Genomic DNA, 13,697 nt, shown 5'->3' with positions numbered 1-13,697 from the left:
AAGTTTCATGTCCCACTGGTGTCCCAGGGTCTGTGGGGGCCGGGGGAGAGGGTGATAAATGGACACCCCACCATCCCACCCACAGGAGCAGCTCTGTCCCCTGCAGCCCCAGGGCCCCTGGACGATGTCCAAGCAGACAGCTCAGCGATTCAGGCTGAGCAAGGGCTCAGCTGTGGGACCTTGGGCCATGAAACCTCTCCAAGCTTCCTTCTCCTGTCAACCAGTCAGCAAAGGCCAACAGGTAAAGCTGATGCCCCTGTCTGCCAGTGCCCCAGGGCTGAGGAAATGCCCACACACAGCTTCTCCCAGAGGCCTGGCTGCTCCCTCAGCTATGGGCACCTCTGAGGGGTCAAAGCAAGTACCACGCAGACTCTGGCCACTGCCTCACACAGGGCAGGCGCTGCGATGCCAGCCAGTGTCCCTTCTTGCCTCCCCCAGCCCTTGCCCTTATCAGACACAACTCATTTTAAAGAAAAAATAATATTTATTTGCAATATAAACAAAGTCCCGTTGCTGGTTCGGGATATATATATGTGTGTGTGTATATACGTAGGGTCACAAATTTTCCTTCATAAGATCATAAAGCAAAACTGGCCACCCTCTTGGCATACCCTCATTTACACAAATCTGATGCATCTTTCTGGGTTTTTCTTTTTAAAAGTAAAAAAGAGAGAAAGAGAACCATGTACAGCATGGAAGCTTTTTGTCAATTTCTCGACTGTGGCAAGATTTTAATCCGCTGCCTTAAAGAATCCCTGAAAACAAGCCCTGTGAGGTAAGATGCAGGGGGGCCGAGGGCCGTGGCCTCGCTCATGCCGAGCGCCGGCTTGCCGGGGACTGGCCGCCCGCTCCCCCTGCCTGGCCCCCATGCAGTCCTGACACCTGGCAGAACCGAGGCTGGAGAAGGAACAAGACTGGAGGAGGATAACGGAATCCGTGGCACTGTTCTCTGGATGAGGGGGTGGGGGTCGCGGACAGAGCCTGACATCCCTCTCACTTGTCCGTCCTTGCCCCCTGTGCCTGCCCCGGGACTGAAATGGGTACGGCTTTCCTGGTAGTCGAAGGCATGGGCAAGAAGAGCGCTGGGCAGGCTTCCACGGGGACAAGCGGGCTGGGGGTGGCAGCTGAACCAAAGCAACAGCTAGGGTGAGGGACAGAAACGGGAAGCAAGGCTGGGCCCCCACCACCGAACATTCCCCCAGCCCCTGGGCCTCCACTCTCAGTTACAAACAGAGAGAGAGAAAGAGACAGAAGTAGTGAGTCTGTATAGAAAAGGGTCCAGGGTCCAGGCCCTCCTAGGGGCCGAGCCCAGAGGGCTAACGCTACTGCTTGGCAGTCCCCCGTGGCCCCACCTTCAGCAGGGCCTCCCGTCTCCTACCTTGGGGAGTCTGCAGGGACCACCAGAGGGGCAGTTGGGAGGGCAGAGACTGCAAAGGCCACCTGTCCAGCTGACCCATGACAACTTGCAGTGGCCATCACAGGCCCATGCAGGGCCATGCTGGGCTGGGCTGGGCTGGGCCAAGGTGGGAGATGTGGGCCGACAGGGGCCGATGCTGAGAGCAGCAAGCCACTGCTTCAGGAAGGGCCTGCTGCAGAAACGGAGGCTTCACACATGTGCAAAACGCATTTGGTCAAGATCAACACGGGGTTTGTCTTTTGCATTAAAAAAACAGAAAGAAAGAAAACAAAAGACCAATCGCTTTTGAGATAGGAAGAAAAACAAAACTGAGAACACCTCTCTCTCTCTCTCTCTCTCTCACAGGATCAAGAAAGGGATGAAATACTGGTTTATACAATCCACTGTTGCGTACAGCCTGAAAATAACACTTTTCATTGAAAAAAGAACAATCAGAATGTGAACACTGCTCCAGGGAGCCTGGATTTACCTGCCGAAAGTAAAACGTAAACTCAGGTCCGTGGGTGTCTTTAAAAAACAGCCAGACTGACTGGGCCTCAGCAGAATGGAGTGTCCTGGGCCAAGGATGAGGTTCGCTGGACCCCCCGCAGCCGTGTCTGAGCGCCGGCGGCCTCGCCAGAAAGTCCTGCAGACGGAGGCCTTGCTGTGGGCTCTGCCACCCAGGATGGTAAGGGCAGCTCGGCCACTTGTCAGCCTGGATCCAGGCGGTGTCCAGGTCCCTCAGGACAGACACAGCAGGACGGGCTCGCCCACGCGGCCCTGTGGAGGGTGGGGGAGGAGCCGGCACCCAGCCCACTGGTGCCCCTGGCCTCACGTGGACTCCAGGGTGTTGAGTGGGAACAGGTTGTGGTTGGTGGGCGTGGAGAAGTAGAGCTGCTCGCTGGGGGTGCGGTTGTCGCACGGGCTGCTCAGCCCCAGCGTCCGCTCAAAGTCCAGCAGCTGCCCCATAAAGTTGAAATTGGGTGAGATGTTGGACTTTTTCCTCTTGACAAAGTCATAGGCGTCATTGAGCGACAGGTTCATCTTCTGCATCAGGTAGGCCACCGTGACCGTCACGGAGCGGCTGATGCCGGCCAGGCAGTGCACCAGGACACCACACTTCTTGGAGCGGGCCTCGTCTGAAACACACAGGCACGCATCAGGGAGGCGCCTCCTGCAAGGAGCCAGCAGGCAGGGCTGGGGCACAGAGGGCGGCATGGTCACGGGCTGGCTGGTGCCTGACTCTGGAGGGACCTGGTGCAGTCCCACATGGGTGAGACTGCAACTGGGGGCAGAGGTCAAGAGCTTGACTGTGGAGAGGACTCTGCCACTCGTTACCGCCAAGCCACTGGACATCCCTGTGCCTCAGTTCACTTATCTATAAAATGGGCCCCCGTATTAACAGTGCTCTTGTAAGGACCTGAGCCAAGTGACAGCTCCACAAATGCGACTGACTGTGACGACGTAATCACTGCTAATGCTGCGACAGTGCTGAGGGTGTCACCTGCACCCTCTCAGGTCCTCGGCACCAGGCTAGTAAGCTAATGTTATAAATGCGGAAACGGGCACAAGAGACAAAGTGAACAGCCCAAGGCCACACAGAGGTTCCTCCTAATTCATCGTACCCACCGCTGCCAGCCCATGACCTGGGGGTGGGGACTGAGCCTGCTCTCCTGGGCACCTACGGGCAACCCCCTCCTGGGAAACAGGCCTTTGGGAGGCCCCTCCACAAGGGAATAGGGGCCCAGCCCTGCACTCTGCCCTGCCCAGCCAGTCCTCAGGGCCTTAGCCCTATTCCTGAATAGCCAGGGACTGGGGTGATGGCCACGCCTGAGGTTTCACAAGTGGGGTTTGCTTAAGTAGGACCCCCACCCCACGTATTATACGTCACCCCAGCAGGCCCATTTGCCAGTGACATCTCCCACAACCAACCAAGGTCTTTCAACCCTCCCGTCCACCCCTCCCAGCTTCCCCCAGTGCCACTCTCAGACTCCTTTGCCTCGCACACAGTAGGAGCTCAATAAATACTGGCTGAGCCACTGAACAACTCAGTCCTGTAATCTGTCCTCCCCTGGACCCTAGGGCAGCTGCCTCTTTGTGCCTCAGCTGTGCCAGGGACATAGATAAACAAGAGGCAGCCCTACGGCCCCCAAGCTCCCCACCTCCCTGACTCCGAGCCCACTGGGAACCAGCACACAGTTGGCACTCAATCAGTGTATTCCTACAAGACGACCCACATTGTCACAGACTGTTCCTCAGCTGGTGCTCACTGCCTCTGGTCTGGCAGAGCGTCTCCTCCCCACCCCTACCCCCTCGGAGGGTACCCAGGGCTAAGCATGCAGTAGGTGCTTAATCCAGACTTGGGGACTGAGTGGGGACAAGACCAGCAGGGGAAGAGACAGATACTGTGGCTTTGTGTCGAACCATGTGGTCTGACCTTGAGATTTGGGGCAGAAGGAGGTGATGGAGACAAGTCTCCAGTGGTGACACACCAGGATATGGGGACCGCCTGGCCCCCAAACCCACTTCCGGGTGATCCAAAGTGAAACTGCTTCCACTGGCTTTATTTTTAGCCCTTCCAGGGTGTGGCTGAGCCGTGGGGGTGCTGGGCTGGGTTCTGGGCCACTGCAGCCTATGGGGTGCTGGGGCCTCAATTCCTTCATTCGTCAAATGGGGAATACGGTCCCCCCACCTTTACACCCCGTCCTGTCCCCCTCCCCAGATGTAGAGGGGCCTTCAAGAAGGATAAAGGCACCTACAAACCAGGCTCAGCCCTGAGGAATCTGGGGTCCCCTCAACTCCCCTGCCTAGTAGAGGAGCAGCGCAGAAGCTGAGGCAGCACCACAGCCCCTGGCCATGCCCTCCTGGGCAGAGCTGGAAGCTCCGCAGGCCCAGTCACAGCCCCTCCCCCAGGCCCCAGCTTCCTTCCTTCCTCCCAGCCAGGCACCTAGTTTTGGTTCCCAGTAAGCGGATGAGATGGGGGAGCCTCCCACTTCCTGTTATTAAAGCTAGCCCAGCCCAGCTGACACCAAAACGCCCTCCACTGGACACAGCTGCCAGTTGGAGAAGACGGCCCTGGCTACCTCCTCCCTGCCACCAAAAGCTGGGCAAAAACACTGGGTCACCAGGCTCAGGGAACCCCGGGTTTCCATTCACCCTGATCTTGTGTCTCTTTCCAGCACCCTGGGTGAGAGGGGAGGCCACAGCCTCCAGCTGGCCGAGGAGGAAGCAGGAGGGGCGGTCAGAGATAAGGCGACTCACGGAGCCCAAGTCAACTGAGGCTGGGGCTGTCGGGGCTCACAAGGCTCTATGACAGCAGAACAGGCCTTCCTCAGTCTCCCCCTCACACACATTCTCTCTACAACCCCTATTCTCCAAGCAAGTCCCCCACGCTGCCGGGAGCACCTGGGGCCCCACATTCCAACAGCTGCCCATTTTGGGTAGGCCTTTAGCTCCAGACCACCCTTCAGCCCCCTCAGGTACACAGCGAAGCCCAAAAGGCACTGTGACAGACCCATTCTGTAGAGACATGTGTGCCGACGCGTGACACGGAGCCGGCGAGACCCGTGGGAGGCCTGAGAGCTGCGATGTTTCAGCTTGCTCAGCCTGAAACAGCAAAGCCAGAAAATCCCAAGCAGCACGGTAGAGGCCATGAGGTGCCGACAGCTGCGGGGAGCCCAGGGCTCAGGGGACTGCTCTGGCCCTGAGGGCTTCGGTGACTCACAGCAGGTATGGGTACACCCATGGGCACATGCTGGCACATGCAGGGCACACACAGGCCTCGACAGGCCCAGAGCTACCTAGTCAGGCGCAGGTGACACCCGGAGTCCGGTACACACCTTGACACGCCTGCCGACCCACCCTGCCCAGAGCACAGCAACACCTACCGATGAAGCTGATGGCCTCGGGGAAGAACTGGGAGAGGTTCTGGCTCCAGTGGTCAGAGATGGGGATCTGCTTGTAGGTGAACTCGCCACCGTGCTCGAAGGCGTTGGGCAGGTTGGGCGTGACATTGAGGATGTACTTGATGCCGTACTTGCCGAGCACGTCCAGGTTGGTGGAGTCCTTGGCGCAGCCGAGGTAGAGGTAGGGCAGGATCTGGACAGGGAAGGCCGGTTGGCTCGATGGCACAGGGCTGCCGTCCGACTCGGTGGCACTGCTGGGCAGCTCTCGGTCTGACTCACCGTCCGAGCAGTCCGAGCTGATACGGAGGCCCCCCAGGCCCAGCACTGAGGTGGGTGGCGAGCCGCTGGGCGAGGACGAGCTGTCCACGTTGGTCTCGCAGTGCTCGGAGTACTCTGTCTGGAACTTGTTGAAACCACCTGTGGCCAGGGCGAGACAGGGTCTGGGTGAGAGACTGTCGGTGTCACGGGCCAGTGGCCCCAGGCCAAAGGGGTTGCACAAGACCATGATGGCCCCGGCGCCCTGTGTCAAGCACCATAACACCAATAACGGCGAACACACACTGTGCCAAGTATGGTATACATGTACCTTCTCCTGTTTTCTCCATATCTACCCTATGACCCACTTCACAGATGAGGAAACTGAGGCCCCAGGAGGTAAAGTAACATGTCTGAGCTCCATACCCTACTCATAAGGCTTCAAGGCTCCAGCCATACCACCAGCTTTAGGGCACTTGAGGACAGGCCCTAGATCACGCCTCTTCTACAGCTCCCATGTGCACCTAGCACCCATGGGTGCCCAATAATTGCTAAGTGCTAAAGAAAAGCAGACAACACCATTTCAGGCCAGCACCTGTGGGTCTGCAAACCCCTCTTATAGATGAGACTGCAGAAGTCAGAGCTGTGTCTGGGTCAAAGGCAAAGAGGGCTCCAGCCTCCTGACCTGAAGTCCAGAGCCTGCATCCCACCCCCAACCAGTCAGGGAGGATAGTGTGAAGGTACTGGCTGGCCCTTTCCCCCAGCAGGCACAGGTCTATAAAAGGGGTCCTAGCCCCACCTCTCCAGAACTCCCCCTTAGAACACAAGATCCCCCAGCCTTGGACCCACAGAGGGGGAGGACCGCTGGGGGCTTTACAGGGATTAAAAATGGGGAGCGCCTTGCTGCTAAGCATGGGCCCTGCGCCCGAGGGTGCCGCAGGCCTCCTCTCCCCTCCCTGCCTGCCCGCCCCACTGCCAGCGAGAGGCCATTTTGGAATGTTAATTGGAAACACCGGCTGCAGCCACTCGCCCCCCCCCCCCCCAGCGCTGCCTCCCCCTTCCACAAGCTCTGAGGCGGCATGCTGGGGACTGGGGGCCCTGGAAAGCCAGGGCTGGGGCAAGGGACACTGCTTACAGCCGCGCCCCAAGCGCCTCCAAGAGGCAGTGATCCCCAAGCAGCACGACCCATGCAATAATGCCTAGAGTCCCCCAATCCCAATGGTCCCTATGCTCTGGGAGCCGGGATGGTGCTGAAAAAGGCTCCTGCCTTTCCCCTCGACTTCCAGGGACACACATTCCAAGCTGGAGGAGCTAGACTTGGGTGCCCTGTCGCCTTTGGGGTCCCAGGAGGGGGCCCCTCCCTACTCTGAGGGGCTCAGCTGGAACCTGGACGCTGCCATGGCCCCAATAACAGTTACAAAGGAAAGCCCAAGCAGGGAAGTTTGTTCAGCCCACTCGAATCGTGCCGAGAAAGGGCTGCAAAGGGGGACCCCACGCCAGTCTAAACCCGCACCGCGGGGGCCGGGCTCCCGCGAGGGGCGGATGCGGGCCGGGGGCGACGTGGCGCCAGCGGGGCAGGCTGAGCGCTGGGAGAGAAAGTAGCCTCCGGCGGGGGCGTCAGGGAGTCGCTTTAGAGCCCTAATCCCGGACCCGGGTCGCGGTGCTGCCCTCACCTTGGAGGTAGTAGGCCTGGCAGCCGTCGTCGCGCAGCTTTTGCAAGAGCAGGCCAAGCACCGAGGCGGGTGCGCCGGGCTCTGGCTGCCACTCGGCCGTGGCCTCGTCGTAGAGCAGCACGGTGGCCGCTTTGCAACGCGTGGCGAAGCGCTCCTTGTCGGCGTGGTTGGGGATGATGGAGCGGATAGGCAGGTTGCCCTTGCGCAGGCGGCGCAGCATGAGGCCCGGGATGGCCAGGTTGATGGCCGTCTCGATGTGCGACGACTCGAAGAGCTCGTGCGGCCGGCAGTCGAGCAGCAGCAGGGACGCGCCGCCGCGCGCTTCCAACTCCTCCTGTAGCCACTCGGCGCTCTTGCAAGGCATGGCCCCCGCACCCGTCACCGTTCCCGCTCCGGTGCCCGCGCCGGACCCCGCAACGGGCTCCAACCCCGCCCCGGTTCCCCCAGCCGCCGACGCCCCCGAGGCCGACATGGGCGCCCGCACTGGGGGGCCGCGGAGCTGGTTTTTCATGGGGAGCGCGGGTGGCCCGGGGCCGGGGCCGGGCAGCCCTGACCAGGGACCGCGCCCGGGCCGCGCGGGCCCCAGCCGCGTCTCTGGGCGCCCGCCTCCCGCCGAGCTGCGCGCCCGCCGCCCCGGCCTCCCGGCCTCCGTCCCGCCCGGCCCTCCGCGCGCGCCGCGGCCTGACAGCCCCAATTAAACGGCGGCACCCGAGGCCGCGCGCCGAAGCGTCCTCCGGGGGGCGGGGCTGCGGGGCCGGCACCCGGCCTTAAAGGCGCCGCGCCGCCACCGCTCCTCCCCACAGGGTACGCCGACGCGCTCGCGGCCGGGTGCGCCGAGAGACCTGCGCCTGGGCCCTCGCCCCGCCTCAGCGCCGCGACTGTCTCCTTGCCGGGAACTGGGTACGACCCACTTAGGGGGCCCGATCAAGACGCCCTCCTGGGTCCGGTAGACCCGTGCTCCCAGTTCTTCACGGACCTATGTTGAAGGGCTGCCCTGGATGCGTCCTGCGCCTGGCATTCCCTCCCCACATTCACAGAAGTGGAGTTTCCCCGGGGATGGGGCGGTCACGCTGAGCCAATATCCTCTCCTCCTGTCAACCCCATTCATTCATTCTCTCAGTGAGTTCATTCAACAAAAGGAAATTGACCGCCTACTACGTGCCAGACACGGTCATCATTTCAGGCGACTGCATAGTCCCTGTGATAACCACAGGCTCTGAGACCTTGGAGGGGTCTCACCCCAGCAGGCCTGATCCGGAATGAGCCACCTGGACAATTGGCAGAGTAGGATGGCCCAGGGCTGCGCCACCCACGGTGGGCAGGAGTGGAGAAAACCTGGAAAGGACCAGCCCTGGGAGGAGAGAGCGAGCCCTTTAAGAAAGCTTTCCAAGCGGGGTGGTGACAGGCGCCGAGTGAAGCGGCACGTGACTTTTCCACAGGGGCGGGTGGGAGGAGGAGCGCTCCTTTATAATCGGCTCTCTTTTCCCTACCTCCTTCCCAGTACACCCATCAACTTTCGCGGTAGGCGGGAGTGCGACGCGCAGGTGGCCAATCGCAGCCGAAGGAGACAGTGGGGAAAGGAGGCGGGGTCCGCCGTCGGTTCCACCCAGCGCGGGAAGTGGGCGGGGCCTCCGCGAGAGGGCGGTACCCGTTCGGGGGTGGGCGGGACAGAGGAGGTGAATGGATCCGCAGGTAGCCCTGGAACAAAGCGGCTCGACTCTGGCGGCGCGCGTGCGCAGGGCCTGCCGCGCTTTTCCTAAGGAGCCACGGTTGTCTGCCCGCACAGAAAGCTTGCGGCTGGGTCCTGTGGTCCTACTCATCTGTCCCCTGGCCAGGCGGAGTGACCCCACCTCCTTGGGGTTTACCCCTCCTACTCAGCCTGAGGCTTGTCGGCGCACAGCTAGCTACCCTGCCTCTACCCACAGCTGGAGAGAATCAGGGTCAGAGGTGGGGGTCTGTGGTACTGAGATTTGCCTAACGGAGGGCCTCTGGAACAGAGAGGATTTGTGCTTTCCGCTGACCCTAAGGCAGGAAGAAAGGCAGCCCTGGGGCAGTGTGCTCCCTGCAGGCTTCCCTGCTAAGCAGTCTACCTTAAGGGTTTCATCCCTGGCGGCAGTGCTGTGTCCCAAAGGAGCGGGGGTCTGTCCCAGTCACAGCCCAAGGAAGACCACAGCATTGCAGCCAGAGAAGGTCTTATCACCCAGGGTTGCCCTGGGGTTGCTAGGCAGAGTCTACTTCCCTGGGATCCTAGGACCTGTGGAAAGAGCTTTCAGGGCCTGAGAGGCCCAGCAGATTCTGCCCTGCCACTTGCTGATGTGTTGTGTGACCTCTCTGGTTCTCAGTTTTCCTGATGTAGGAGAGTGCTGCCTTGGACAGCGCCCAGCCAGTCCATCTCAAACCTATCTGGCTGGGAGGGTGCTTCTCTGAGGCCAGGCCCTTGCCCAGCAGTCCAGGTCCTGGTTATGAGGAATGGAGGCAGCACTCAAAACAGAGGGCTGAGCAGACCCACAGGGAGGGGACCCGCTGGCCGGTGAAGCTTTCCTGGGAGGCTGGTTGAAGTGTTTCTGCTGCAGCAGTGCTTGATGAGAAGTGAGCCCCTGCTCTCACCAGTGGGGGCACAACTGAAATGAGAATCTCCCCTGTGCTCCCACAGTCCCCGTCCCCCATGCGTAAGAACATGGAGAGAGGAAAGGAGGCCTTGCCATCCCTCACGTTAGCTTGGATGGCCCCCTTGTCTCCCCCGCTCTGGACTGCTCTAGCAGGGACATACACCCTGGAAAAGAGACCTGTGAGGATGTATGGCATTGGAAGAACTCGGGGGAGGGGGCATCCTCCATCAGGGATGTAAAAAGGGGCAGGTTTTGGATGATAACAGGAGAAATGAGAGCACATGTGGAGAGGGTAACAGTGGAAGCAAAGGAATGGAGAAGAATTAACCTGGCCATATACTCGTACAATGCCAGCGGGGCCTGGGCCCCCATCACCCGGGGTTGAAGGAGAGGCCCAAAGCCTTAGTTCCTGAGTGGAAGCCCTGCCTCCAGCCTTGAACAGCTAGACCCAATGCACAAAATGGATCATAGAGGGCTGCCCTTGTATGTGCGGGGAAGGGGGTGCATGGAAAACAGAACCCTCTGACTTACAAGGCCTGGAGCACAGCAGGAACTTGCCCATGGTCAGACGGCAGGAGGCCAAAGCTGTCCCTGCCCAGGGCCTCACCCTGCTACTGTGAACCTCCCTCAAGGATGCTGGTGCCCTGGGGGATGTCTTGGGACCAAAGACACCCTTCCTCTTCAGGAATGTGGCCTGTCCTGCCATCAGGGTTCAGGCCTTCGCTCACCTGCAGCTTCTAGAAGAGATGTCCATTCACCAGGGTCTCCCCGAGGGGTAGGTGTGGGGTCCCTGGGGGTGAGCTGGTCTCAGGAGGGGACGGCAGGTAGGGTATGTCCGAGGGCCGTACTCCTCTCCCACCTCCAGGCATTCGCACACTACTCCCTCAGCTCGGACAGTTTTTGCCCTCACCCTTTGCCTGTCTTCTAAGATCCCAGCTCAGGTGTCACCTTCAGGGAGGCCTCTCCTCGTCCTCCAGGCTAGATTAGCCCCCCTGCTCCGTGATCCCAGGACACCTGCCCCCTCTTCTTTGTTCTGGACTCTATCACAGCCACTGTTCAACACCCTCCACCAGACTTTCTCCCTTTGGTCACCCAATGTCCACCTCCCCTTAAGCCCATTCCCCCTCTTGCCATCTCTGTCTCATCCCTGTTTACACAGGTGCCAAGCCCGAACCCATGAGGCATGTTAGGAATTGCCCTCTCTGTTTGCACATATCCAGCCCCAGAACCACACAATGAAGGGGACTTCCCAGCAGGGCAAACCTTGGCCGTGGTGGTGGGACGTTTGATGTGAACAGAGCAGATGTGAACTGGTGTGCACCTTCCCCCCCACACACATGTCCACATGGCATACAAGCGTATGTCACCAAGGGGCTGTGTCACCAAGAATAGTTTAAGCATCTTGGAAGCATACTTCCCTTTCCCACTAGTGCCCCCGGATTTCTTAGAGATGTCCTACTGTGTTTTGAATGGCCTATGCCACAGAGGGAGGAAGGGAGGTGGGTCAGTCAGTTCCTTGCCCTCCTATGCTACATGGTTAGCACAGATTTAGGGTGAGCTCCTGCTTGCTTCCAGGTAGATAGCTTTTTCCAATGGGTTTATTTCACATCCTATTATGAGAGCCAAGCAGGGGCTGGGGCATGAGCCCAGCCCTCCAGCCCATGATGCCAGCCTCTGCCCAGGGCAGCTCCACCAGGCTGGAGGAAGTATGCCATCAGAGCCCCGCCCAAGACCCAGACTGGGGGGCACGCTGCTTGCCGCTGAACCTGGGGACAGCTTCTTCCCTGTCCCTTGGTGAGGTGCCTACCTGGATTGCAGTCAGAACAGGTCATGTCTAAGCCAGACAAGGGGTGGACTGTAAAAGGCCTGGGAACTCTCCTGCCATGGATAGAACCCCTGGCATGTACACCCACACACATGTAAGGACACACACAATACAGACACAAACACACACAGACCTACCTATATATCCACATATGCTCACAGGTACATATGTGGGTGTGCAGAAATACACAGACCTATGCAAAAGTACAGAAATATACATGTGCCCACACACACTGTTTCATATACACACACAAACACACACTGTATACCGGGGCACTTGCCACTTTTGTTGGAGGGGTGCCCACAGACAGGGACCCCAGAGAGGTTGTTACAGGAGGGTGGAGTTCATGCTTCCCTCCCCCTATCTTCCAGTCACCTGGGCTCACCCTGCCCTATTGGCTGTTGCTGGAATTTTGTGACAAGCTCTGGATGGACCGATGGGGGCTGCCAGGCCCTGGGTGATGGCGGTACAGCGTGGGGAAGCTGTTGCCTAGAACAGCTCTGGTGCCAGGAAGCCCCGTGCCTGCTCATCCTCCCTATGCCCTGCCCACATCTATAGGGCAGAGGGGGTAGGAAGACAGGGCTCTGGGGAGCAGGTGGGAGAGAGGGTCACAGCCAGGAAAATCCGAGAGCAAGACCTGGCAGGATGGGAGCCAGGGTCCGGGAGACCAGGGACTCCCCAAGGCTGCCTGGAGACGGCAGAAGGCCAAGAGTGAAGGGAGCTGGGTGCGGTGGGCACCTCCCCTCCGTTCGTGTTCAAACATTTTCTGAGCACCTGCCCTGGGCCAGGGTGTGTGCAGGGCAGTGAAGTGGGGCCTCAGAGGGGGATGAGACCAATATAATTCCTCCCTCTCCCAGCTCCCCAGCCAACAGTGAAAGAGCAAGCCCTTGGCCAACCTCCCCACGGTGGGTTCCCTGTGGCCACTCATCATTGAGAGTGTGCTTCTCCCAGCCACATACCCAACCCCGTGGGGCCAGCCTGAGGATGGAAAAGAGAAGTCTAATGTTCACCACTCTACAATGCTTTGCCCCTGGCAGACATTACTAGTCAATCACAGAACTCTCTCTTGCTGAGCCATCCACTGGCCTCAAAACCCTTCCGAGTGGGCATGACCAGTTGGTTAACTGTGGTAGACAAGGGCGATTAAACCTATTTGCTAAGTCCTATTTGCTAATTCATAGCCAGAGCAGCTGTGGCCTCTCTTTCCCCACCCCCAGCTCCTTCACCCCGACCTCCTCCTGCTCCCCACTCTGTGCCCCAGACACAGCCCCCCTGCCTCATTCCCTGCCCCCACCCTCTAAAATCATCTCCGGCTTCTGAGGAGCCCCCACGTCAGGAAGCCTGCACTGTCTGACCTCGGCAGGCAGCTCCTGCTCTGAATCCCCCCTGTGGGGTCCAGAGTGTGCTGCTCTCTACCCACTTAAGCACAATTCAGCCTGTGGGGGTCTGGGGTGGGGTGGCCAGGACTTCCACATGGCCTCATCCTCCCTCAGATCCAAGCTCTTGCTGGTACAGGTTCCCCTAGGAGGGCTGGGGGTCTGCTGGGTTGGTCGACCTGGGCAAGTCAGCCTTTGAAGCTCTGCTCAGAGCTGACTTGGGACTGGTTTCTGTCCTGGCACAAAGGCCGCTCCCTACGTTGCTCTCCCCCCATTGCAGCTTTCACATCAGCCTTGCATTCACCCCAGGTGCCCCAGAGAGGTCAGCAGAGCAGGGCTTGTCTGTCTGTTCTACAGATGGGAAAGCTGAGGTCTAGGAAGGGAAATGTCTTGCCCAAGGGCCTGGCTCCAGCCTCAACCGGTTACTCACTTACCCACTGGGCCTGGGCTGAGTCATGGTAGCCCAGGTGATGGGAAGGAAACACATAAACACGGGAAAGTGGGAGGGGTGGCTTGGGGGAGGATGTGCCTGCTTGGGGCTCTCAGCTCTGAGCTCCCCTACACAGGCCCCTGTGGGCTTCCTGGACAGGTACAGGCCTGACCGTCTCAAATGGTGTTCCAGATCCAGGCTTTGCATCAACCCCGAGAGGGCTGTCAA

The 13,697-nt window shown here is 59.7% G+C and overlaps 1 protein-coding gene across 1 annotated transcript; it reads right to left on the bottom strand.

Moving 5' to 3' along the window:
• Positions 1–464: 464 nt before the first annotated feature.
• Positions 465–7,905, bottom strand: DUSP7 (dual specificity phosphatase 7). The gene is made up of 3 exons (XM_019753296.2): positions 7,230–7,905; positions 5,284–5,718; positions 465–2,535 (listed from the first exon to the last, which is right to left on the bottom strand). The coding sequence occupies exons 1-3, from the start codon at positions 7,738–7,740 to the stop codon at positions 2,228–2,230; spliced, it is 1,254 nt and encodes a 417-aa protein (XP_019608855.2). The 5' UTR covers positions 7,741–7,905; the 3' UTR covers positions 465–2,227.
• Between the last annotated feature and the right edge of the window lie 5,792 nt (positions 7,906–13,697).

This window comes from Rhinolophus sinicus, linkage group LG10, assembly GCF_036562045.2.
Source record: "Rhinolophus sinicus isolate RSC01 linkage group LG10, ASM3656204v1, whole genome shotgun sequence".
Taxonomy (NCBI): Eukaryota; Metazoa; Chordata; class Mammalia; order Chiroptera; family Rhinolophidae; genus Rhinolophus; species Rhinolophus sinicus.
This window is presented reverse-complemented; position numbering and strand designations above follow the sequence as displayed.

Excerpts from the sequence above, each read along its gene's own strand:
- DUSP7 (XM_019753296.2), bottom strand. The coding sequence starts at position 7,740 with ATGAAAAACCAGCTCCGCGGCCCCCCAGTGCGGGCGCCCATGTCGGCC. Across the intron at positions 5,719-7,229 it reads CCAGGCCTACTACCTCCAAG|GTGGTTTCAACAAGTTCCAG; the intron begins GTGAGGGCAGCA and ends CCCTGGCCACAG. Across the intron at positions 2,536-5,283 it reads CGAGGCCATCAGCTTCATCG|ACGAGGCCCGCTCCAAGAAG; the intron begins GTAGGTGTTGCT and ends TGTGTGTTTCAG.